General features: G+C 38.4%; 1 protein-coding gene across 8 annotated transcripts in view; it reads right to left on the bottom strand.

The window, feature by feature from the left end:
* The window catches only part of CDKAL1 (CDKAL1 threonylcarbamoyladenosine tRNA methylthiotransferase), a 631,102-nt gene that overhangs the window by 144,286 nt on the left and 461,247 nt on the right, over positions 1-25,569 (bottom strand). For 5 of the 8 annotated variants that reach the window (XR_014311876.1, XM_082730992.1, XM_082730995.1 and 2 more), the window contains one exon: positions 13,322-13,502. Coding sequence is in view for 7 of the 8 variants with exons in the window: in XM_082730992.1 (XP_082587118.1) it covers positions 13,322-13,502 (181 nt within the window). In the remaining variant the exon portion in view is untranslated. Of the gene's footprint in view, positions 1-13,321; positions 13,503-17,103; positions 17,161-25,569 lie in introns of all 8 variants that reach the window. The other 3 variants (XM_082730990.1, XM_082730994.1, XM_082730991.1) reach the window with 1 other exon arrangement.

The raw sequence follows: 25,569 nt of genomic DNA, 5'->3' as shown, positions 1-25,569 counted from the left end.
ACATTTAGCAAAATGTTGAAGCTTGGCAAAGGGTCTGCTGGAGATGTGCTATTCCTACACCTTCTCTGTTAAGTTTAAAATCATTTTAAGGAGTTTACAATTTTTCTAGGGCCTATAAATAAAAACTCACTGCTATACTAGAAAAATAAAACTTTGGAAACCAGTACTTTTTTGGTTAAAATGTTCTAAAATTATTTTGAATTTCTGGGATAAATGTTTATTTTATGGTTTATAAGAGCATGGAGCAAGGAGTCAGAAAGAAGAGCCCACAGCTCAGGCATTTTCACTTAATTGTTATAAAACCTTGGGCAAATTTACTTTTCTTTGAGCCTCAGCTGGTTTGTCTGTAAAATTAAAAAAAAAAAAAAATACCAGATATGTAAAAGTATGGTCAGAAGAATAACATGAGACAAAGTACATGAAAAGCACAGACTATGTTTCTTTCTGGCACACATTAACATTCAAACAAAGAAAGCTTCTTTCCCCTACCCACGTAACTTTTTTTTTTCTTAATTTAATTTTTTTTCCAGTGTTCCAAAATTCATTGTTTATGCACCATACCCAATGCTCCCATAACTTCTAATCTTACAGACCACTTCTACTTTATTATGAATAGCAAAAAGAAAGCCTCAGGACATTCATCTTCCATTATGAGCTATCAGAACATAACTAGCACAGTGTATTTTATCCATTTGAATGCTTATCTGCTCATATTTGATATTTTAGTCCGTAATTATGAGATAAACGTGGTTCTAAGAGGCAGGAATTAGAAAAGCATGTCACGTTAAATTGCCAAATATATTTTGTTGACCTACAAACACATTTAATATTAGCTCTATTACTGGGAACTATACTTACAGGTCCTTTGGAAGGTTATAAATATGAAGTTATTAATGAACCATAGTTATCACAGAAAAATAATAATATAAGATAAAAAATAAGATCATTATAAGGTTCTTTTATCTTTAGAAGTTACTCCAAAGAGTCTACTCACTTCTAAAGTTGTTAATAAAAAGTGAATTCAAATTGAATATTACAATTTTAATAAATCAAGTTCATATAAAAGGCATAAAAGAATTATGTAGATCCTTGCAACTTTTCTGAAATTTATATAAAACAAGGTATGTAATCACCATAGAAAAAAGTTAGAATAAAATATAATAAAGATGACTTTCCAAAGGATAGAACTTATATTCACCTGATTTAATATGAATTCACTCAGTCCATCTCAACCCTAATACCTACCACACTTCAGCATCTGAGAGAAAAAAACCACCTATCTCCCTACTGTTTTGTGGTAATTAAAATTCATAAAAGAAGCAAGATAAAAATAAATGCCAACAGGAAAACCAAAAATCAATCATAAGAAACAAATCGAGTGTATTTTTTCTACAGAAGTTTTCTTTTTGAACAATCTTCTGTAAGCTGACTACAAAGCACAGAAAGATTACTATCATCGAATTTAAGGCTCTGAAATCGTACTGACTCTCTGTTGTCCTAAAGTTGATTTATACAAACCATGGGTCCAAAATACAGTCATCACTGATCTTTTTCTTACAAAGGCTTGTAATTAACAGAAGAGTCCCATGAAAGGACTTTAGGTATCAACAAAAAAACATTTGTATCCTTCTTATCTTTATCATCCTAAACAAAGAGCAAGTTCACAGAGACATGGCTCCGTCCTGGGGTTAGAGGCTACCCACGTCCGGCACAGGTGAAGTTCTGTGGGTCTGCTTATATGCAGTGACTTATATGCAGTGACTGCTCATCACGGCCGGTCAGGGCCCAATAAAACATCAGGCAGTGCTCCGTGGTATGCAGGCAAAGGTCAGATTCAGGAGGCAGGAAACTAGGGGGAGCAGTGAGGGTACCTGGAGAAAAGGCTAGCATTTTCTGAAAAAATGATTAGGGCTGAGAGGAATCAGGAGCATGATTTAAAAAAAAAAAAAATTCCTTGTGGCAGGAAACAGAAATAAGGACGTCACCAGTGATCTCTCCCCAAGCTGTTTCGTTAGGTCCCTGGACAGGTTCCTGGATGGTGAGGTACCCCACCAGCCGTGGCCATGTCTATCTTTTATACACCCCAAGAAGACTTTCCTCTTGGAAATAGCACTTCTTTTCTCTCATGAGATCCTGATAAAACATTCTGCTTTTATTTACTCCAAACTAAATATATTTGTCAAATTCTCTAATACTTCCATTTCAAGATGGTAGACAACCAAAGGGCTTAATAGTACTGGCCAGGCCAAGGTATTATCGACATTGGCCGACTTCCCACTACATGACTAAGGCTGAACAATTCTTGTTATTTTCACATTCTTCAAAGCTCCAGACATTATCACCCTGTTTTCCTTTACTCTTCCAGTGTGAGAATGTGATAAGAGGAAAGTACTCAGTTTTAAAAGGATTTAAAAAAGAATGCTCCCCCATCAGAGCCCCAGCTTCTTCAAACGCTCCCAAATTCAGAGTTTTCTACAGGTTCAAAATACACACACACACACACACACTCATGCACACACAGTTGATAAGCTTATCTCACCGTACTTAGAACAAAAACACAAAAAAAGATAAAGAGGCTACAAGGAAAAAGGCAATCCTGTAACTGCCATGTAGAAAGAGTTTGGGAAGAGATAAAAGCACTTCGGTAGAAGGACAGAGATCAGACAAGGGCAGGGGTCTGGAGGGTCTGGCATTTCTCCTTCTGAGTAGAAGAGGCCTAGGCCTGGTCTAGGAGAACACCAGTAGCGCCAGCAAGCACAAAGGCAGAAAAAGGATGTAATGCCCTAAATTTCTGGCATGTTCAAGGGTCCTTGTAAAATGTTCTGGCCTACCAGTATTTGTCCGTGGGCCTGGAATCAATCAAAAACCAACAAAGTGACTTCTGGACAGCAAATTTAATATTCTCCATGGAACACAAAATTACTTTGCTGACATGGAGCTAAGTCGAAGACTTGGAATTATTAAGTCCACAGGAAAAGTATTTATTGAAGGTCTAAGGAGTAAGTCCCAGAGACTTCTTCAAACTGCCCTATTAAGTCTCCAGACCTGTCTTGGGCAATTTCCTAACTGGGCTTTCCGACTCTTTTATTCTTTGTCCACGGCACCGAGAATGAGCTTTCAAAAACAGACACATGACCACCGCTCGTCAGCAGCTCCCTGCCACCCACAAGAGGGGCTGAGGCCAGGTCCTGTGGCTGATAAGGCCATTTAGTCTAAGGTTTGCCTGTGCCTCCTGGCCCATTCAGTGACTGTGCTAACCTTACACTCGCAGGCTGCTCTCTAGCCCACAAACAACAAACGGAAAACTTCGACACACCTCACTGTCCTAAATATCATGCATTTTTTGCTCAATAAATGATCCATGTTGTCTGTATTCCCAGGGCTCTTCATGGGCAGCTCCTCCTGGGGGGCTTGGGGCAGGGGAGATGAACATGGGGGCACTCTGGGAATGCCAAGCTGCCGGGCACTGTGAGAGCATAAGGTGTGTTGGGTCTTGCAAGACCCGAGAGTGGAGAGGGGGTGGGGAGCTTTTCTGTGAGATCTGGGTCGGTTAGGTCATTACTCTGAGCCTGGGTTTCCTTATTTGCAAAATGACCCTAATAAACTGTGAGAGTAAAATTAGGCAATCCACACCAAGGGCTCAGAGCAAGGTTGGACATACGCTGATTGCTAAACGAATGTTAATTCTTACCATTATTTCTGTCCTGGCATCATAATGATGAGGCCTATAGACACTGTGCCTGTTGGGGAGCAACAAGGGTTGGTTTGCACAGACCTCGGAACAAGCATGTGTCACCCATGACACAGCATAACCTGGGTAGCATAAAGCTGAGAGCAATTCATTTATCTGTCTCCAAGAGCTAGACAATGCCCTCAGTTCAAACTATCTATCCCACTGTGGGCACATTAATTTCCTATTTATTGCTACAATAACAAATTAGCAAACTTAGTGGCTTGAAACAACACAAATTTATTATCTTAACAATTCTGTAAGCCAGAAGTACAAAATGAGTCTTACGGGCTAAAATCGAGGTATTAGCAGAGCTGTGGTCCTTCTGGAGAACCTGAGGGAGAATGTGTTCCTTGGCTTTTCAGGCTTCCAGAGGCAGCCTGCATTCCTGAACTGCTTGTCCCGCCCTGATCTTCAAGGCACATGGCTCTGATCCTCCGCTGTGTCCTCCTATCTCCTCCCTAGAACTTGAACCCTCTTGCCTCCCTCTTCTAAGAACCCTCGTGACTACATTGAGCCCACCCAGATAACCCGCAACCATCTGCCATTTCAAACGCATTAACTTAATCACATTCTCCAAGACCTTTTTACTACTGCAGTAACACGTTCACAGGTCTGGGGATTAGGATGTGCTGTCTTCCAGGGGCCCATTATTCTCCCTAGCACAGCTAGGCCCACGGCTGCCATTCTGAGCCCTCATAAACCACCAAAGGAAGTATTAAGTTTTACTATCCCTAGTCAATTAATTGATTATACAGGCAAAAAGTTTTCAGATTCATAATAGAGTAAAAGATGAAAGAATTGGGAGATGCAGATTACATATTTCAAAAAAGAAAAGCACTTAGACTTTCAAAAAAACTTTCAAAAAATACTGTTTGAAAGTTGACCTTATAACCGTATGATAGAAAATCAAAGATTAAGAATTTCAAGGGCCTGGGGCACCTGGGTGGCTCAGTGGGTTAAAACTTCTGCCTTCAGCTCAGGTCATGGTCTCAGGGTCCTGGGATCAAGCCCCCCGCATCGGGCTCTCTGCTCAGCAGGGAGCCTGCTTCCCCCTCTCTCTCTGCCTGCCTCTCTGTCTACTTGTGATCTCTGTCAAATAAATAATTAAAAAAAAAAAAAAGAATTTCAAGGGCCCTTAAAGATATTAAATTCAATTTTCTATTTGTTAAATAAATAGCATCTCAATAAAAATTCACACAAGGTAGAAGGTTCCCAACCAACTCTCTGGCTTAGAATATAGATCATTCTTTACTTCTATTACTACAGAGTCTTCATGGGAGACTAGTAAGTCATCTGCTGAAGTCGATACACAATAAAACTATGGTCAGGCTAAAAACTCTATCCAAAATGGAAGTAAAAAGAGAAATAATATGCCCAGAAAGGAATTGAAAAGATTAACTGTATTTGGAGGGATAAAATACAATGAATTGCAGAAGAATCCCAAAATATTCCTTCAAAAAAAAAAAAAAAAAAGAAGTTAAAAGAAAAGGATGTTGAGAAAAGGAGTGTCCCTCCAGGTGTGTTTGGGAATTGGTTTAGAATAGAGAACGCTAGAAAATCTGGAGTATGAAGATTCCTGAAAATATTTTTACACCTCTCCCCCAAAGAAAAAAGCTTAGTTTGAAAATAGGAGAATGTGTAAACAATGCGGTTATCTGATCAAGTAAGGCAAAAAAGCTGCGATGTAAAAACTGGAAATTGAGGCAAGTTGATGTACTCGAACAAAGAATTTTAGCAACATCTAGAAAAAGTGACAAAGCTCTTTCTGCATGCTGTATTTCTGTTTTGCCTTTCAAGATAATGTCCTGGACTCACATGCAGCTGAGCTTGGGAGAGCCGTTGTATGTCACCGGATATGCTCTGTATATGATTCCGGAACAATTCCTTATTCAACATCTGCTCCAAGTGGTCACCCTGCCCTGGGAGGAGCATCTTCAGCAAAAACTCAGTCCCTCACAGGGAAACCTTCTGTGGACACTTCCAGCAAAGCTGCCTCTGTCGACCCCAAGGGTGGCCCTTCGAGAGCTCAGGAACCCTAACCCACACTCCTCAGGGCTGAGTCCAGAAGAGTACCATGGCCTTGTCATCCTTGGGGTAAATATTCTAGAAACGGGGGCTAAATGAGTTATGGTTCTTTTTATGCTCACACATATCTGAAAACACAAACTTACTCTCTGGTTCCAAGATGTGAGACAAGCAAGCAGGGGGATTTACCACACAATTTAACATTTTAAATCAATACAAACATTCTAATGGCCACTCTTGCCACCTAAAGAACTTTCTTTTTCCAGGTCACAGGCCTCTTAAAGATTTCAACCCAACTGCATTATTTTTCATCAAAATTTTCTTAGAAAGAAACTCTGGAATTGATAGCTAAGGATCCAAAGACTTTTTAAACTTAAGTGACCTTTTCTAGGCAGACTAAGAATCTCAGCAACAATTTGGAAATACTGTTAGAGTTACTTAAGATTAATGAAGACTAATGAAGGAAGACTCAATCGAAAAGAAAATATAAACATGCAAATTTGACCTTTCATCTAAAAGTCTAAGGTCACTCTTGTTTAGCTTAGGGGATCTTACTATTAAATCTCATACATTAATAATCTTGCAAAAGCTAAGAAAAAAATACATTTTAGTTTATCTTGTTTATGAAGATACACTGCCTAATTTATTTTCATTCTGAATTTAACAGAGTTATGCTCTTTTTTGGGGGCAGGGAATTAAAGATTAGAGAAAAATTCTCCCCTCCCACCTATGCAAATACAAAACTCAGTTGGGCTTTATCCTTTTGGTGATTTAAGTGATTAAGAAATACACAGAATTTCGTTCATTTACCAGAGCTCTACCAGAAAACATTTAAAACTGGAGTTTATTTATATTAATACTAGGAGTCATATAAAGGTAGTTATGAAAAAAGGGGAACTTACACTGAAATTCTCTATTTTACATCATTTATGCCAGAGGGAGAACAGTTTCGGGGATTAGTTTTGGTGAAAATACAGTACATCTAAGACAACAAGAGACCATCACTGAGCGGCTCTCTGCAGCCAGAAGGAGCGGTGACTTGAAAACAGCGCTTTTTTTTCAATACTAGGTTAGAATCTATCTTTACTGTTGATTTTCTGGGCAGGAAAATGGGAAAGAAATTAGGTAAGAAGGAGCTGCTACCCATTTGCAGCTGTGTTTTACTTGAGTGAAGTCCGCTTGCTAAGCGGTTTCATCAAGTACCTGAGAGACGAAGACGATTGCTCATTTTTGAGAAATTTAAGAGAGCCATGAAGAGTCAGTGCACATCCTGTACCCTCTCCCAGACTGCAGGCCTCTAAGGTCTCACCATTAATGCTTAATTCTGAATGTTGTAAGGTGAGCCTCTTCCGGCTGCGGTTTTTACCTGGAGCAGAACTGCACACGGTAGAGAAGGGCTGTGGACTGCCTTGTATCTCTGTCCCCGAAAAGATACTTGGAAGTACTTGACCCCCGACACCCCAGCATGTAACTTTATCTGAAAAGAGGGTCACTGCAGAGATACCTCATTAAGATGAGGAGTCAGGGGGCGCCTGGGTGGTTCAGTCGTTAAGCACGTGCCTTTGGCTCGGGCCATGATCCCAGGGTCCTGGGACAGAGCCCTGCATCAGGCTCCCTGCTCAGTGGGAAGCCTGCTTCTCCCTCTCCCACTGTCCCTGCTTGTGTTCCCTCTCTTGCTGTGTCTCTCTATCTCTGTCAAATAAACAAGTAAATAAAATCTTAAAAAAAAATAAAAAAAGATGAGGAATAGGGTGGGTCCCTAATCAAATCCAACCAGGGTCCTTCTAAGGAGACAGTCGTAGGATGACAGTTACATAGGGACTCCATGTGACAATGGAGAGGAGGAAAGATTCGGCTACGTGGTCCCGAGGGAGCAGGCAGACTGTTTTGACTTCTCATTTCTCTAGAACAGTGGGGCAATCAATGTCTGCTGTGTTCCATAGAAAGACAAACTTAAACTATTACTAGACAAACTTAAACTGTTACTAAACTTAAAATGTTACTAAGCGAAATGAACCAATCCAAAAAGGCTACCTATCGCATGATTCCAAGTCTATGACATTCTGGAAAGGGCAGAACGATGGAGACAGTAAACGTCATGGCTGCCAGGTGTTAGGGAGAAGGGAGGAATGAACGGGCGGAACGCAGAGCAGGGAAGGGCAGTGAAGCTAGTTTGCTCGATCCTCTGACAGTGGATACATGTAATTACACATTATCCAAACCCGAAGAACGCGTGCGTAACACTGAGAATAGAATGTAAGGGAAGCTGTGGAGTCGGGGCGATAATGATGTGTCAGCGTAGGTTCATCAGTGTAACAAACGGGTGGGATGTTGATCCTGGGGGTAGGTGTGTGGGCAGGGAGTCCGTGGGACGTCTGTGTCCTTCCCATGCAGTGTTGCGGTAAACCTAAAACCCCTTGAAAATATAAAGTCTAAAATATGACAAGAGGTTCCGCTATACCAGGACCGGGTTACTAAGATCTAAAAATGTAAGGAAGCTGTTAAGGGGCTAGGGAGAAAAGATCAAAGAGGAAAAGCAAAAGCATCTGAAAGCTGATTTTAAGCAGTGAGTCTTGCTTCTGGCGGAGGCAAACGAGCTGGTATCAGACCAAGGATCTTGCCAAAAACAATTAGAAAAGGTGAATAAAAATGTATGATGTTCTGATTCAACATCAAAAACTAGCAAGACTCGAGAGAAGGTAAGTCTGCGAGCTTAGCACCTGGAGCCACTGTTCCCCTCCACATCTGTATCAGTTTGTAAGCAGTGGCCAGGAGGCCAAGGAGCCGAGCAAAAGCTAAGAGACTTAGAGGCCACGCAGAGCCTTCAGCATTCTCATGAGCCTGGGGAGACAAAGATTAGAGTAGAAAAAAAGGCCTGGTAAGTACCACAGACTGTCCGATGAGGCCCTGAAGAGGTACACTGATCGCTATGCTGCATGTGGCTTTCTACTAGCTCACGAGAGCTGACTATGTGCATCTCTTTCCAATTCCACGTTCACGCGTGGCCACACAGGCAGTCGGAAGCTGGCAGCAGTCAATGGAAATGAACAAATGCTACAAGGAAGAAGCCTTCCCACCGAGAGCCGATCATTCACCACCCAGCACACCACAGGCTGCAATTGAAAAGGAAGGGCAAACCAGAAATACACCCAACCTCAGAAAGGCTGAAAACCAGATTCAAAAATCAATCTCAGATCAATTACAATAATCAATCCTTCCCTTAGAGCCTGGCAGAAGCACAATCAAGTCCTCGTAGGAGGAAGATACATTACTATCTAGAACCTATTGTTTCATTTTGTTTTTAAACAAGCAATGGTCACCATTTAACAAAAATGATCAGGTACTTGGAAAGAAAAGACAAATGATCAAAATGAAGAAAAAAAAAAAAAAGAAAGAAAGAAAGAAAAAAGAACCACAGAAACAACCAATATTACAACCAGATACTGGAGAATTCAGAATGAGCTTTAAGATAACTGAGTAATATGTTCAAAGACTACAAAGGAAAATATGAGGAATTTTACCAGAACACTAGAATCCATGAAGAAAAAAAAAACCAAACTGTTCTGCTAGAAGAAGAAATTAATTAACTAAAAATTAGAAATTCCATAGGTGGGTTGGACAGCTGATTGAACACAGATGAAGAGAGGCTTAGTGAACCAGAAGACCACCTCACAAATATTAATGCACACACAAATTGCTTGGAGATGCAGACCATGACAGAAGGTCTGGGGTGGCAGCTGGGGGTCTGCCTTTGCAGCAGCCCCGTGGTGACAGCAGGGTCTCTCCTCGAGGGAACATGGTGTGCTACTACTGCTCTTGTTGGCCCAGTGACTGCTGTGAATACCAGGAAACTAAAAAATGGGAAGAGAGAAAAAAAAATCCAGAGACCCAAAGAGAACAAAGAATGAAAAGTATAAAAAAGGAGAGCGTAGACATTGGGGAACGTAATGAAAATACCTAACATATATAATGGAAATCCCAGAAGGGATGGAGAATGGAGCAAAAGGAATCTCTGAAGACAGAATGGCTAATATTTTGCAGAGTTGATGAAAGAGACCGGGGTGGAATGAAGAAGCCCCAAGAGTTCCAAGCAGGATAAATATAAAGAAATACCTGGCAGGGGGCTACAGGAGAAAAGGGCTCATATTCAGAAAGCTAGAAAACATTACTGCGAGAAAGAGGAGATTAAAATAAAGAAGAGATACTTTATTCAAAGATGGAGACTCAGATATTCAATGTCAATTTCCCCTCAAGTGATCTACAGAATCAAAACAACCTCAATCAAAATGCCAGCAAAATATTTTGGTGTAAGTTGACAAATTTCGAAAGGCAAAGGGCCAAGAATAGTTAGGACCATGTTGAAGAAAAAGAGAGCTGAGAGGTATATACCCCAGTGTCAACAGTTATTATAAAGCTGTGGTAATTAACACTGTGATCTTGTAGAAAAATGGACAAACAGATAAAAAAACCAGGGTAAAGTTCCAGAAGAGGTGCACACATACAGACAGACACCTGATTTATGATAAAGGGGCCCAGGCAGAGAGTGGGCAAAGATGAGATTCCGTAAGTAACATTAACTCAAGTGGATATCATTATAGAAAGCAAAACAAACAAAACAAAACTCTTGACCTCCACACCTTATGGTGAAACACAGATACATTCCATGTGGATTAAAGATCTATCAACATGTAAGTATTTGCTGTCATAAGTTAATAGGGAACTATAAAACCACCATTAGATTACAGTGCATTCCCATGAAAATGGCTACTAACAGAAACATAACAATGCCAAGTGTTGGCAAAAATACAGAGCTACTAACATGATTATACATCGCTGGGGGAAATGTAAATTTAGGCAACTATTCTAGAAAACTATTTGGCAATATAAAGCAGATCCACTGTACTTTTATGACCTAGAGGTTACACTCTTCGCTACACACCCAGCAGACATGTTTGCGTCAATGAGTCAAACGAAAGGTCTAGAGAAGAACACTGACAGCGGTATTGGTCACTGTCCTAATACTAGAGTGCTGAACATACCGAACTGTCTTTCCACATCAGGATGGATAAATGTGCGTGCGATAGAATACTATACAGCAATGAAAATGGATGAACTATAGGCACGTGCAAAGACAGGTGAGTCTCACTGCCATAATATTGTTTAAAAAAAAAAAATCTGGGGGCTGGAAGATGCCACCCCAGGACAGCTGGTGCCTGAGTATTTCAGGGCAGATCAGAGGGACTGTCACAGCGCCTGAAATAAATACGGACAATCTCAACAAGCAATAGGTTCAACTCCAGGAAGAGAGATGCACAGATTTTTCACATGTGAAATCTCGGGACATATGTATTATCCTCAAAAGCTGTATAATAATAAACAACGAAGAAAAAGATGAAAAATTATTTACTGCTAAAGCTAAGTGTTTTACAAATTCAGTAGAAAAAGCCATCTCTTATTAACCCTGAACAGTGAGCCTAAAGACTTAGGCAGCACTGTGTGGCAAATATTACTTTCACTGAAAAGCAAAAATAATAATTACATTAAAAACAAAACAAAACCGCAGACATTCAAACACTGATAAATTCTTCCATTTATATCTAGTTGAATAACAGGGCAAACGAGTGTCTGGTGTTACTCTAAGGGGTAGCACTTTCCGGCGGGGAATGGGAGAGAATGGATGGGAGGGGTAGGAGGCGGAGCTCTGGGCTACCGGTCACGTTCTAGGGGACACGGCAGTGTTCACTTTAGAAAAACGTGCAGCTGTACGTGTTTCTGCAGGTAGGTTACAGAGCAAAAAACATTCTTACTAAAGAAGTAAAGTTTAAGTATGGATTAAACTATAAGGACAAGAGACCAGTACTTTCCAGGACCTGGGGAGGGAGGCAGCAGGGAACTACAAAAAAGGTAAAAGGACATTTTGGGGAGCTGCTGGAACTGTTCTATCCCCGGACTGGGATAGCAGTTACAGCAGTGGATGCATTTATCAAAATTCAAAGAACTGCAGACCAAAAAAAGTGAATTTTGCCATATGCAATAAAAGCAATTATAATTTAGATATAAAAGTAAGGAATTAATCTGACTTATTTTTGTTTGTGAAAAGTTGACTTCCATGGTGCTATAATCTGTTCTTTTTGTTGATTAAATTAGAAATAAAATTAAACAGTCTACCTGTAAAAGATTTTCTTACCTTTGTATACACAGAAACTTGGCAAATAAAAATGTCAAAATTTTTGAGAAAACAAAGAATGATATTCCCTTCAGTTTTGATGGGGGACTCAGACTTTAAAATATATTATATCTATGCAAATAAAAAATACATTTGCTATTTTGAAATAAAAAATCTGCATGTTTTAGGTTTGATATTCACATATGGCATAATAGAAAAAATAATAAGCTCCGGGTTATTTCTTTTAGTATTTATTCATGTAAGCTTTGAGGAAAATTAATGGTAGAGCATAATCTCTTTTAGTTATTTGAAACAAAACAGAAATTTCAGTTAAAAACCTATGACTTCCTCTTAAAGCTTATTAACATTTTTTCATCTTTGGCCAATGAATCTTGAAATTATATTACTTTAAGAACACTAATTTCTGGGGCACCTGGGTGGCTCAGTGGGTTAAGCCTCTGCCTTCGGCTTGGGTCATGATCGCAGGGTCCTGGGATCGAGCCCCACATTGGGTTCTCTGCTCAGCGGGGAGCCTGCTTCCCTTCTTCTCTCTCTGCTTGCCTCTCTGCCTACTTGTGATCTCTCTCTGTCAAATAAATAAATAAAAATCTTAAAAAAAAAAAAAAGAACACTAATTTCTGAGGCATTCTGAAAAACAGGTTGCCTTTACTGGATCTTAAACTTTTTCACATTCATTTTAGATTATCTTATTCTAATACATTTCTGAACATGTAAGGATGAAATTAAGCTGAGGTTCATTTGTGTAAAAGCAACACAAATCTGAACTAGAGAGACAGATAGCACGCACCAAATCTATTCCATGGAAAGGGAGGGAAGATGTGGGGCCCCCAGTAAGGAACAAATTATGGTAATCAGGGTAAACATGAAGCTTCTTTCGCTCACAGATATTTAAATGTAAGCTTCTTTTCAAATATCCAAGGATTTCTCTTATCAACACAGGTGATACCAGATTATTTTTTCCCCAGTGTCATCAGAACCCCGCTCCTCAAAAGTAAAAAAGATGGTATTTTAGGGGCCTAAAGTTACTGAAGTCACCCAAGGTCCCCTGCCCCAGCCCCCATCTTGAAAACTCTCCATACTGTTTAACTTAAAAGTGATACCATGAGCCAGCTGTGTTTATTTATTTGAGAGACAGAGAGAGAACACAAGCAGGGGGAGCAGCGGAGGGAGAGGGAGAAGCAGGCTCCCTGAGCAGGGAGCCCAATGCGGGACTCGATCTCAGGACCCTGGGATCATGACCTGAGCCGAAGGCAGACACAACCATCTGAGCCACCCAGGTGCCCATTAGTAAGTTGTGTTAAGCCAGGCAACAGAGTTGCATTTTTGTTAACTACTGGCTGATGAGTCTAATACTCTTTACAAGAGAAGTATCTTACCACTTGGGCTGGAACTTGTGCCATTTTCGCAGCAGGAGTTCCTGGTCTTGGGTAAAACTGGTTAATAAAGAGGCTTGGAAATCTGTACTCTTCCACAAGCTTCACTGTTTCTTGAAAATCTTGATCTGTTTCTCCAGGAAAACCACAGATAATATCTGTGGCCAGAGTTATTCCAGGAACTCTAGAAAACAACACAACAAACATGTAGAAAGCTGAATACAATCCATAATTATTCTATTTCTTTGACATTTTAAATGCCATAATTCCTTTTAAAAATAAATTTTATTTTTTAGGAAAGGGACGTTTTGCAATGAGTATTTATAGAGTCCTACATACTGAAAAAGTTTATGGGTAACAGTGGTCCCCTGTCATCCTGAAGGGACACTCATTTTTTATTCTTTTGAATGTCTCTTTGTTCTTTTTTTCTGTATTTTAAAACTGATGCTTATTCTGCTATTTCCAGACTTACTGATGTTTAAGCAGCATTTTACTAATTTCTCTACTATGGTAAATGAAGATTTAGCCCCTTAAACTACTCTATCCCTCCCCTCCCAATATAATCACTGCAGTTTTAAAATTAATTGTATTTCCATTAGTATAAACTGCAAAGATATTGCTCACTGCAGAGCCAACTGGTAAACCTACCATCATGTTTTCTTTTGTGACAACGTTTAATTTTTCTGAGAGTTAATAACAGTCTCTTAAAAAAGTTTTGCTGCATATTCTAGGTACCTATGTTCATGTTTCCAGAAGCTCCATCATATTGATCAAAAACCAATACTGTTTTCCAAACACTCAATGTACTACATACATAATTCATGGATTCTATTTTTTTCTGCTGGAAAGGCCATTCCTACTTTCTTCAAGTGTGTGTTGCTTTCATAACGAACCGGGTTTCATCCTTCTATGTTGCTCTTTGGTTTCCTCCCCCCGCCCCCCATTTCCCTTTCTCCTGAATCCTATGTATTCTTACTTCTTGATTACTCTATTCTGCTTAATTCTGGGGGAGAATTCTTTCAGGAACTTCACCAAAAAGAATACCACAAAAATTACAAGAATGTAATTTTGTTGTTACTGTCTTAGCATATCTGAACCTGTCCTAATCCATACCGTTGACTGATGGAGCGGCTGTGCAGAGCACTCCAAAGGGAAAAATACCGGCCATGGGAATTTCATACTTTTTTTTTTTTTCATGCTGGCAAGGTTCTGATGAGATGTGCAGATTCACTCACACAAACTATGTTCACCACTTTCTGAAAGCTTTTAGGAGATTCATTTTATTCTTGATGTTTTTACATTTCATGATAACAGGCCTTGGATTAGGCGTATAAATCTTTGTACAGGCACAATCTGAACACTCAAGGTCTTTAGGTCTACCACATTTTCTTATATTACCATTTAATCATTTGTTTTAGAGATGCAACATCTTTTCTCATCTTCCTAAAGATACCAATTAAGTTTTTTTTACAATTTTCCTCTGCTCACTGCAACCAGCCCATTTCTTCCAGGTTCTTGTATGTTGGTCCCTCTCACTCATGGCTGAGATCTGCCATCAACAAAGAGTGACCCTGCCCTTTAATATTAAGGAGTAATCATCGAAAGCTTCTCATCACAGATTGATTGGGTAACAAGCTGCCTTTGTTTTTTTGGTAAGTCCACATGTTAGCATCTTGGAGGTCTTTTCTCTGTGGCTCTGGAGTTTCTCCATACGTATGCTACAATATTCTACTGTGTAATAACAGTGTAACAACGGAATAATATGAACAGTATTCATAACTCCAATATTATTCTCAACACATAAACAGGAAAAATAGCCTCAAACATCACAAACTGTAAGGTACCTGACTATATCAATTTTTCTATCTCCTAAATGCAGGTCTGTATGGATGAATAAAACAATTTATCTCATTTAAATATATTAGATATTTCGAGGCCTAAAAGAGGACAAAGAATGTGGCAAAGGGAAGTCACTTTATCGGCTGCCTAATACAAATGGCATCATAAAAACAACAGCTTTCCGTACTTGATTTGGATACTTTAATGACTGTGAAAAGAGAATGACACTTATTTTTAAAAATATTTCTTTCTTGATTTCTACTTAGTGTTACTAAGCTGTTAATTTGGCTGACCTTGGATTAGTGAGATAAGTTTCAAAGGCTGGAGCTTTTCTCTGTGATGGTAAATAGAAAAAAGAGGTAATATGCATAAGACAAAAATGAAACTTTAAAAAAAAGTCTTATTTTTTATTCTGACACAAAAACATTCTTTCTCCTTCAAAATTATCAAAATTACACTTGAAAATCATGAAAAACATGTTTTTGCAGTAAGCTGTAGATTAAAGGACCTTTTTCTAGACTTACTAAAGCATGAGGAATAGAAAAAGTATGTCAATAACTTTAATCAGCAAATGTTTACACTTGACTTTTAACTACTCCTGAACAAAAGAAATCCACAACTAAAACTACAAGTAATAGATCATAGCAGAAATGACAGAGCCAAGTCCCAGCTCCCCTAGGAAATTAAAAATAAAACAACTTAGAAACTGCCTGCGAAATATTATAGAAACCAAGACAACTGGTTATTGTCCTAGGCTATGAATCGCAATGAACTTGGCACTAGATTATGGGGTATTCCCAAAGGAAAGTACCTTACTGGTTCCCCCTCCCCCCAATACTCCTTGATCCAGGATAGCCGAGCTCAGTATTTCACAAGACCTGCTTACTTTGGCATGAAGGTTGCCAGTGAGAAAAGACAGAACTTTACAGAAGTCATTTTAAATGTTAAAAAAGGGGACGTTCAAAGTGTGAATACATTTGATAATCTATGCAAAAAGCTGACTGGTAACAAGGGAGAGGGTAGGTAAACTATGAATTTGTGACTTAGGTTAGCCAGTATTTAAAAGTAAAAGCAGTTTAATTGATTTCAAAGTATGTAAGAATATAAAGTATGTAAGAATATAAACTGATTGCCTATAAAATGTTTTCAAAGTGAAGACTACACTTTAATGTTAGATGAGGCTCATCTATACATTAATTTTATATATGCAAATGATGCTTCTTAAAAATACTTTGGCTTCTTAGGGGAACCAACTAAAAAGACTCTTAAATTTACACAGTTAATTTGCCTAAGTAAATTATTCTCTTCAGTTCATTAGAAAATCCAGAAAGTCTGAAGTGGACCCAATTCTAAATTAATTGTATATGATTTAAGTGGCTATGAGGAAATTATTAAAAACTGTAAAATAGAACATCAATCCAAATATTTAATATGCTAATAGTGAATAAATGCTGTTTTGAGAAGCAATGAATTTTCAAAATACCAAAATTTTTAAAAATAATCATTTCCAAATGTGTATTGAAGCTGTGAGTCTAATGAACATAATTACCAGGTATTCTATGCTTTTAAAATTTAAAAGACCTATATTTATTTTTTCATAGCAGTACTGGAGAATAATTCTGAAAGAACATGAAAACGAAAATGGTCAATTAGCTTAAATAACACATACATTCTGACCCAATATTTTTTTTGATGTATACAAGCTTTTTACTGGCAAAATGGGTTCATTAAGTAACTTGGAAATAGAACGAATGAGGAAGATTCCAATTACACATCTGCCTTGGCAGAGGTGGTGCTAGGATCAGTTATCCAAGTCTACCAAGAGGGTATCAGGAGGGTATCAGGAGAGTACGGCCTCCTTGCTGGCCTGAGGCAAAGAGAGCCCCCAAATATTTCAAGACTTTATTATTTACCATGAATAAAAATAAACACAGACCTACACCTACTTTACATGCCGCACTTGAATCATCTCAAGACTTCCACACTTGCAATTTGGTGTTTTACTGGCAAAAAAAATGAGAAAAGGATGATTCTATTCATGCTTAGAACAATAAATGAGCTTCAAATTCTACATGTGAAAAAATTAATACTAATACATGTGCTATTTACCTGAAAAGAGAGACATAAAAATAATTGCAAAAGAATCAAATCCATGGTAATGATGAGGCATAAACATATGATTAAAAGAAACATTTTTTTAAAGTTCTGAATGAAAGTAAAAACATACCTCAATCTATGGGATGTAGCTTAAAGAAGTCCTTAGAAATAAATTAATGGATTTAAATGTTTGTGTTAAAAAGAGAGAAACTCAACAATCTCAGCTTCCACCTCAAGAAACTAAAAAAGAGGAGCAAATCAAACTCAAAGTAGGACAAAAAATAAATTACTAAGTAAAGGTTAAAAAAAAAATCAACTAAATAGAAAATAGAGGGAAAAAATCAGTTAAAGTAAAGGTGTCCTTTTGAGGAAAAACAATATAATTACTAAACTTAGCTAGACTGAGAAGAAAAAAGAAGACACAATGACCAACTTCAGGCATGAGGAAGGAGGCAGCATCACAGATGCTATCAATATTAAAGAAATACTAAGGGTATATATATGTATTACAACTTTATGCCAATAAATTCAAAATTTAAACTGAAATGGGCAAACTTTGTAAAAGACATAAATTAATAAGAGACTCAAGAAGAAACAGAAAATCAAAAGTCTTTTGTCTACTACAAAAATTGTATTTATAATTAAAAATCTTGCCACCAAAAGAAAACAATACAAAACAACATAGGTCCAGAGAGCTTCACTGGTGAATTACAGCAAACATTTAAGAAAGAACAAAACCAATTCTATGGAAACTATTTCAAAGATAAATGAGAAAGGAACTTATTGTATAAGTCCAGCAATAGCCAATATAAAAACCATAGAAAGAGATTAGAAATAAACTTCAGACCAAATCTTTTCTTTCTTTCTTTTTTTTTTTTTTTTAAGATTTTATTTATTTATTTTAGAGAAGGAGAGATAAAGAGAGTATGCACATGCACTCAAAGAGACAGAGGAGCAGAGGGGGAGGGAGAAAATCTCCAGCAGACTCTGCAATTAGTGCAGGGGCTAACTGACTAGGGGGCTCAATCCCACGACCCCAATATCATGATCTGAGCCATAACCAAGAGTAGGACACTCAACTGACTGAGCCACCCAGGTACCCACAGACCACTATCTTTTATGAATAAAGAGACACTTAACAAAAATTAGCAAACTGGGCCCCCAAACATATAAAAAGTTTATTTATCATGATCAAGTTTTAATCCCAGGAATGCAAGGTTGGTTTGACAAACAAATTTTAATTAATGCAGTAAGCCATATTAAAAGGATAAAACTTCCATGGTGATCTGAGTACATGCAGAAAAACTCAGTTGACAAATCTAACACCCATTCATGATGAAAACTCTGTGTAAACAAAGAAAGCTATCTCCACTTGATAAAGAGTCTACAGCTGTTATCATAGTTATTGATGAAAGACTGAATGCTTTTCCACTCAGATTAGTAACAAGGCAAGGATTTCTATTCTTACTTCTATGACTCAATATATTAAAAAGATTATAGTCAGTGCAAGAAAGGCAAGAAAAAGATATTATAGACATACAGGTTGAAAAAGTAAAAGTAAACTTTTTTTTGTTGGTCTTGTATCTTGTTTGTGGAAACTCCAATGAACCTACCAGAATAAGCGAGTTTAGCAGAGCTAAAGATTAATATATAAAAATCTAGTGTATTTCTTATATTAGTAATGAACAATTAGAAAACAAAATCAAGGAAACAATTTCATTCCCAATACCATAAAAAACACTCACAATAAATTTGGAAAGTGGAAGACCTGTACTCTAGAAACAGAGAACTTGAAGAGATTTTCTTAAAACTTACTGAAATTAAAAAGTATCTAGGGATGCTTGGGTGGTTCAGTTGGTTAAGCATCTGCCTTTGGCTCAGATCATGATCCCAGAGTCCTGGGATCGAATCCCACATCGGGATCCTGGCTCGGCAGGATCTCCCTCTGCACCCCCCAACACTCATGCTCCCCCTCTCTCATACAGTGTCTCTCTCTCTCTTAAATAAATAAAATCTTAAAAAATAAACAAATAAATAATATCTAAAAAAATGAAAAAATATACAGTTTTCATAGATTGAAGGATTTTACTGCTGCTAAGATTGCATGTGTCCTCAAATTGATACACAGATTCAATGCAACTGCCATCAAAATACCAGCATGGTTTTCTGTAGAAATTGACAAGCTGATTCTAAAATTATATGGAAATGCAAAGAACTTAAATTGCTCAAAGCAATTTTGAGAAAGAACAAAATTGGTGGAATGGATGAATCTGACTTAAAGACTTACTATAAAGCTATGCTAATCACAACAGTGTATTAGTATAAAAAGACATTAATAGAATGGAACAACAGAGTCCAAAAATATACCCATACATCTATACATTTATGGTTACTTAATTTTCAATAAAATTGCCAAAGCAATTCAGTGAGATCAAAAGACAATGTTTTCAATCAATCGGGCTAGAGTAAATGGATGCCATATGCAAAAGCAAGCCAGCAAGCAAAGGAACTTATTGGACCTTTACCTTACATTATACACAAAAAGCACTTCAATATCAATCTCAGATCTAAATGTAAGAGCTAGAATTACTATGTTTCCAGAAGAAAATATGGGAAAAAAATCTTTGTGACCTCAATGGAGTTAGGCAAAGATTTCTTAGCTCTACCACCAACACCAAAAGCACTATAATAATATTTTAAAAATTGGATAAACTGGACTTACTGGGAAAACACCATAAATAAGATAAAAAGATAAGCCATAGACTGGGAGAAAATATTTGCAAACCATCTATCTGATAAAAATATTTGTATCCAAATGACCTTAAGAATTCTTATGGCTCATTAACAAGAAGACAAACAATACAACTGTGCAATGGGCAAAGCATTTGAACCAACACTTCACTAAAAGAAGACATACGAGTAGCTGATTGGTGCAGGAAAAGTTGGCTCACATCGGTCGTTATTGGGGTCATGCAAGTTAAAGCACGTCAGATGCTGCACATCCAGGGGAATGGCTATACTGAAAAAAGACTTAAAAAAATAACAGACATCGATGTGCAGCTGGAGAAACGGAAACCCTTATTCACCGTAGGTGGGAATTCAAAACGTTGCAGTCACTTTGGAAAATAGTGTGGCAGTTTTTTAAAAAGTTAAACATATTCTTACTGTGACTAAGAAAGTTTACTTCCTAGTTATCTACCCAAGAAAAATTAAAACATGTGTCCACACAGATTTTTATGTGGATTTTTATAGCGGCTCTCCTCATAATAGCTCCAAACTGGAAACAGTCCAAAAGTCTGTCAACCAGTAAATGGGTCAACAAAACGTGGCATGTCCATACTGTGAAAATTTACCTCCAAAGGAGAGAGAACCAGCTATGGATACAGCACCACACAGACGAACCTTGAAGACCTTTCTTAAGCAAAAGAAGGAAGACACAAAGGATTACTTATTGTTTGATTCTGTTTATATGAAACTTCTATTAGCAGCAGAACTACAGAAACAGAAAACAGGCATTTAGAAACTTTTTCTCATCACTAACTGCACAGTGATGATGGCTGCAGAAATTATTAATTTATTAAGAATCTTCAGAGTAGACACTTACATCGGAGGCATACGATACGTTATCTAAAGTATACCCATAATGAAAGTGGGTATAAAAAAAATCTACTCTTAAAAGTGGGAGGAGGAAAAACAAAACAAAACAAAACACCCTTTCTGAAGACAAGAGAGATAGAAGGAATCCCCCATTAAAAACTCTTGAAAAAGTCCTAATAGGGGCACCTGGGTGCCTCTGCCTTCAGTTCAGCTCATGATCCCAGTGTCCTGGGATCAAGCCTCGCATCGGGCTCTCTGATCAGCAGGGAGACTGCTTCCTCCCTCTCTCTCTGCCTACTTGTGATCTCTGTCTGTCAAATAAATAAATAAAAAATCTTTAAAAATTTTTTAAAAAAGAAAAGAAAAAGTCCTAATAGCTGAACTTCTGACAGGATGTAGTCAAACAATTAAATATGGCCAAATAGGAGGGAAGGGCAGAGACAATAAAAGACAAGGTTAAGGTAGAAAGGAAATTACCCAGAGCATGACGTCACAAAGGACTGTCCCAGCTACCTACAGATGACAGCAAGGAATCATTCTGTTCATCCTGAGAGAGGAAACTTAAAGAGAAACAACATGACGCCTTCAAGTAAATTTGAGAAAATTCTCAGCAGTTTTAAAATGATCATCACACGTTTGCGAAAACCAATTCTTTTTTTAAGCTTTATTTTAGAGCAAGGATGCTTGCAAGTGGGGGGGGGGGTCAGAGGGAAAGAGAGTCTTAAACAGACTCTGCACTCGGTGTAGAGCCCCATGTGGAGCCCCACATGAGGCTGGATCCCACAACCTGAGATTATGATGTGAGCTGAAATCAAGAGTCAGACGCTTCACTGACTGAGCCACCAAGGCGCCCCATGAGAAACAATTCTTAAAGGACCTGAGCTGGAAGAGAAAAAGCACCTAAGCATTAGCGTGACGGGTGAAAAGCCAGAATGAGTCACTGAGACAAAGAAAGACTGGTGCGGCTTGGACCATCCCTCCTCTCTTAGCATGGTTACCGGGGAGAAAGAGCCTCCCCTTGCTCTGTGATGAACATGTTGCATGCACTAGGGCAAACTACTTAGCCTTACTCTGCTTTGGTTTCCTGGGCTAGTGGAAGTTAGTGCACATACTGACTGCTCCCAACGGCGCCTGCCACATGGCTATGTACGATACACTTTAGCTATTATTGGTGTAACCCTGTCAAAGAAGTACCTGCCACCTCTTTTACAATACTGAGTGCCAGGGGATGTGTTAGCAACATACATGTTCTTTACTACAACCTCCCAGTACGGGAGACTCTATTTCCATCTCTCCAAGACATAGGGAAAGTCCCATTAGGGAAACCAGAGGGAGAGGTCGATTGCCGCTGGTTGCAGAATCAGGAAATGATAAGGCAGCCTTATCTCTATCCACGTTACTGAAGTGCTTGCAGAACTGAGGTCCTATAAGGATGGGCTGATCCTAAATTTACAGTAAAAATATTCTGTAGTAACAATATTTGCAGAGCAACTGCAGTAAGAACAACTTGCCTGTATCTTTGGAACTGCATTTTAAAGAGAGGGTAATTGTGGTCTTAAAAGGTTAAATGATTACCAAAGGTCACCAAAGCTATTGCTAGAGGGATCCATAATTCAAACCCAAACCTTTCCACCTGGTCGGGGCTCTTTCTGTAACTCTACCCTGGTGAATACAGAGGCATTTAAAGCCTAAATGGTTATGTGCTAAATTTATTCTTTATAAGACAGTTTCTTGTTTTTATCATTATCGTCACTCATCAAGACACAGGCAGATGAAATTATCCCTATTTCCAGACGGCTCAGAGAGAGGAAGCAGCAAGAAAGAGTATCAGTAGAAAGAAACGAGATTTTAAATCCAGACCGATCTGAGCCCCCAGCTTCTAGCCAGGTATCACAAGTTATGTTACTGTTCAGGGCCTCAGGTCCCTCTCTGCGACATGACGGGGATAACAACACATCCTTCCCGGACTGCGGTGAGATCAAGTGGAAGGCTGAATAGAAAGCATTCACAATAGCAGCTGGGACACAGGCACTTCATAGATGCCAACGTGCTCTTGTGTGCCTTAAGGGACTAGTGGAGGTGAGAAACACCGCCACACCACAGACCTTGACCCTGGACTACGTCACCTTCTACCAAGTCCTGTGGCCTGTATCCCTCTCACGTTTCTTCCACGTTTTGTGCTGTGGGTAAGTACTAGGAGAAAACTATATAAGGACTATATGGTCAGCACATGAGACACAAACGAATGGCGATCACATGACACGATCAATTTGATGTTCTCTATCACGGAAAAAAAATCAGAAGACACCAACATTTGGTGAACTGATTTATGTGTTAAGTATAAAAAAAAAATCCCCAAATGCGCTAGATATGAATAATATTCTGGCTGTAGTGTAACCTCACAAAATTCCTAAAATATCTAACGAAGGAATTATACTAGTACTTAGTTTGCTTCTGGAATTTTAATCATATTAAAACCACACAAACGAAGATGGGTTAACACTAGTTGAAAACGTAAAGCTCACTAAATATAAATAAATAAAATAAAAGTAGCTCAGTAAGTTTTTACTTACCTTAATTGGCGTAGTCAGGAGTTCTGTATATAGTTTTCTCCTTGGTGAAGTCTGCTCAAATGAACAGATATCTGTCTACCTGTGCACCCATTTGTCTGTCCCATCTGTCCATCCACCTGTCTCTCCATCTATCCATCCACCCATTTACTTCTCTCTCTATGGTATTTGCCATTTAAGGACCTGGAATTACTCTCCTACTGGAAACTCGTGAGGGGGTGGTGTGGATCTACGGTGTGCATTTCAGGCAGGCACGCTTATAATGATAAGAGTTTAAAGAAACACAAATGAAATGCCAACGCCAGTACAGTCCTGTCTTTATGTCATTCCAGGGTTTCTTCTCTTGGAGTCTGTGGACTCCTTAAAATTGCATGCAGAAAAGAAGGAAAAAAAAAAAAAGAATCACAAGCAAAATTGTATGTAGATATTCCAGGGGGAAGGGACTATACCTTTCTTCTGATTCTTAACGTCTTCTGTGACCCAAATATGATCAGGAGATAACTTTGGTGAATGCTTCTGGATCGACCGAAAAGTATTAGGGGAAAAAAAGAACAGGTAACCTTTGACCTAATGACGGTATGCATTAGACTTTTTTTTTTTCCAGTCAGAAAAGGTTCATCTGACTAATCTGAGTGAAATCACCCTCTTTGCAGTGGTAGATTGAGTATCACCTGGAAGTTGACTCACATATTGCTGTTTTGTTTTGTATGCAAATAAAAAACGGTCAGGATGTTGTCAATTTCAAAAAGCTCAACCTCATAGAAAATCCGTATACAAACCGGGTCCCACTCTGTCGGTTACTGTATTACTTTGGACATGATGAAACCTGGTGTTACTCCTGCCATCTCTTAGCCTCGTACTCGTATAATTCTTAGTGGTGTAACTGGGGATCTATGTCCAGAAAGTACATTTGGTTCCTTTGGCAGTTGTGGCCCCTTTTAAAGCCTTGAGAAAGGAGAGGCATGATAGGAGGTCAGAGGCGAGGAGCACGGATAAGCTTCAATGTCTCTGAAAGTGGTCCCTCGCTGCTGGGGAGGCAGCAAGCCCTGGGTCGGTGCTCCCGGGTTCCAGGAACATAGACTCCATTCCCCCGCCTCTCCGGGCAGTGACTGCTTTCAGTGCTTAGTCCTGTCTGGTTCTCTGTACTTTCCCAATCTTCTAACTTCTGTGCTGTAAATGTCCTGCATTAAATATCCTCTGGGAGATATACCTGGCATAGTTTATCTTCCTGAATGGACCTAGACTAAAAACATCAAATTCAACAATGCCCATATTCTGTGACCTTGATGAAGTGACATTGACACAGACCACATTGTCTTGGGATAAAGCAACTGACTGGAAATAAACGGTAAGAAGATGGGGTTAGTAAAACCTCAATGCTGTTTGTTTGTTAACTGAATAAAAAGAAGATAAATGTATTCTTGTAAATGAGTATCTATGATCTTCAAACCAGAACACACAGAATGTGTGACCTTTAGAGAGAAACTTACATTTATTTGGCTGAAAAAACTGTTTTCAAATATTAGCCAAAATCTATAGATAATTCACATATTAATTATAAGTGATATTTATAATCAAGGAGAGACTTTTAAGGACTCTCACTGAGAAAAATGTAGTAGCAATTAGATTTTTTAAAAAAGTCATTACCTCTCTTCAAAAGTAATAAAACTACTTTAAATATGCTGAAAAAAAAAATCCAGATGGCTTATTTTGTTTAAATGTGGCACACTTCTAGTTTTTGGAATAAAAAAAGGTAGTATATCTAAGATTGGAAAAGGAAAAAGTATATGAATAAAAGGACAAATGACTTGCTAAGGCTCTGTTTATTCTCTGGCTATTCTGAGAAATCAGAATTTAAAATGGTAAAAAATAAATTATTAAATACCAGTGGTTAAAAAGTGATCAAGTATGTGGGAAAGTGCTTCTGAAACTCAGAAAGAAAAATGACCATCACAAAGGCCAGAAAAAGAGAGAGGGGGCCACACAGATGCACGTGACTCCAAAGAATTTCGTGTCACCCATTCCATTAGTAAACCCAGCATCAATCATGAATATACAGTTGGGCTTCCAGTGAAAAACAAATGAACCATCACTATCAACTAAAAATTAAATAAATACTGTGTAAAGTAAGTATTTTATGCTGTAACA

The sequence above is a fragment of the Mustela nivalis genome, assembly GCF_964662115.1.
Source record: "Mustela nivalis genome assembly, chromosome: 5".
NCBI lineage: Eukaryota > Metazoa > Chordata > Mammalia > Carnivora > Mustelidae > Mustela > Mustela nivalis.
The sequence above is the reverse complement of the archived record's forward strand: the minus strand, read 5'-3'. Positions and strand labels throughout refer to the sequence as shown.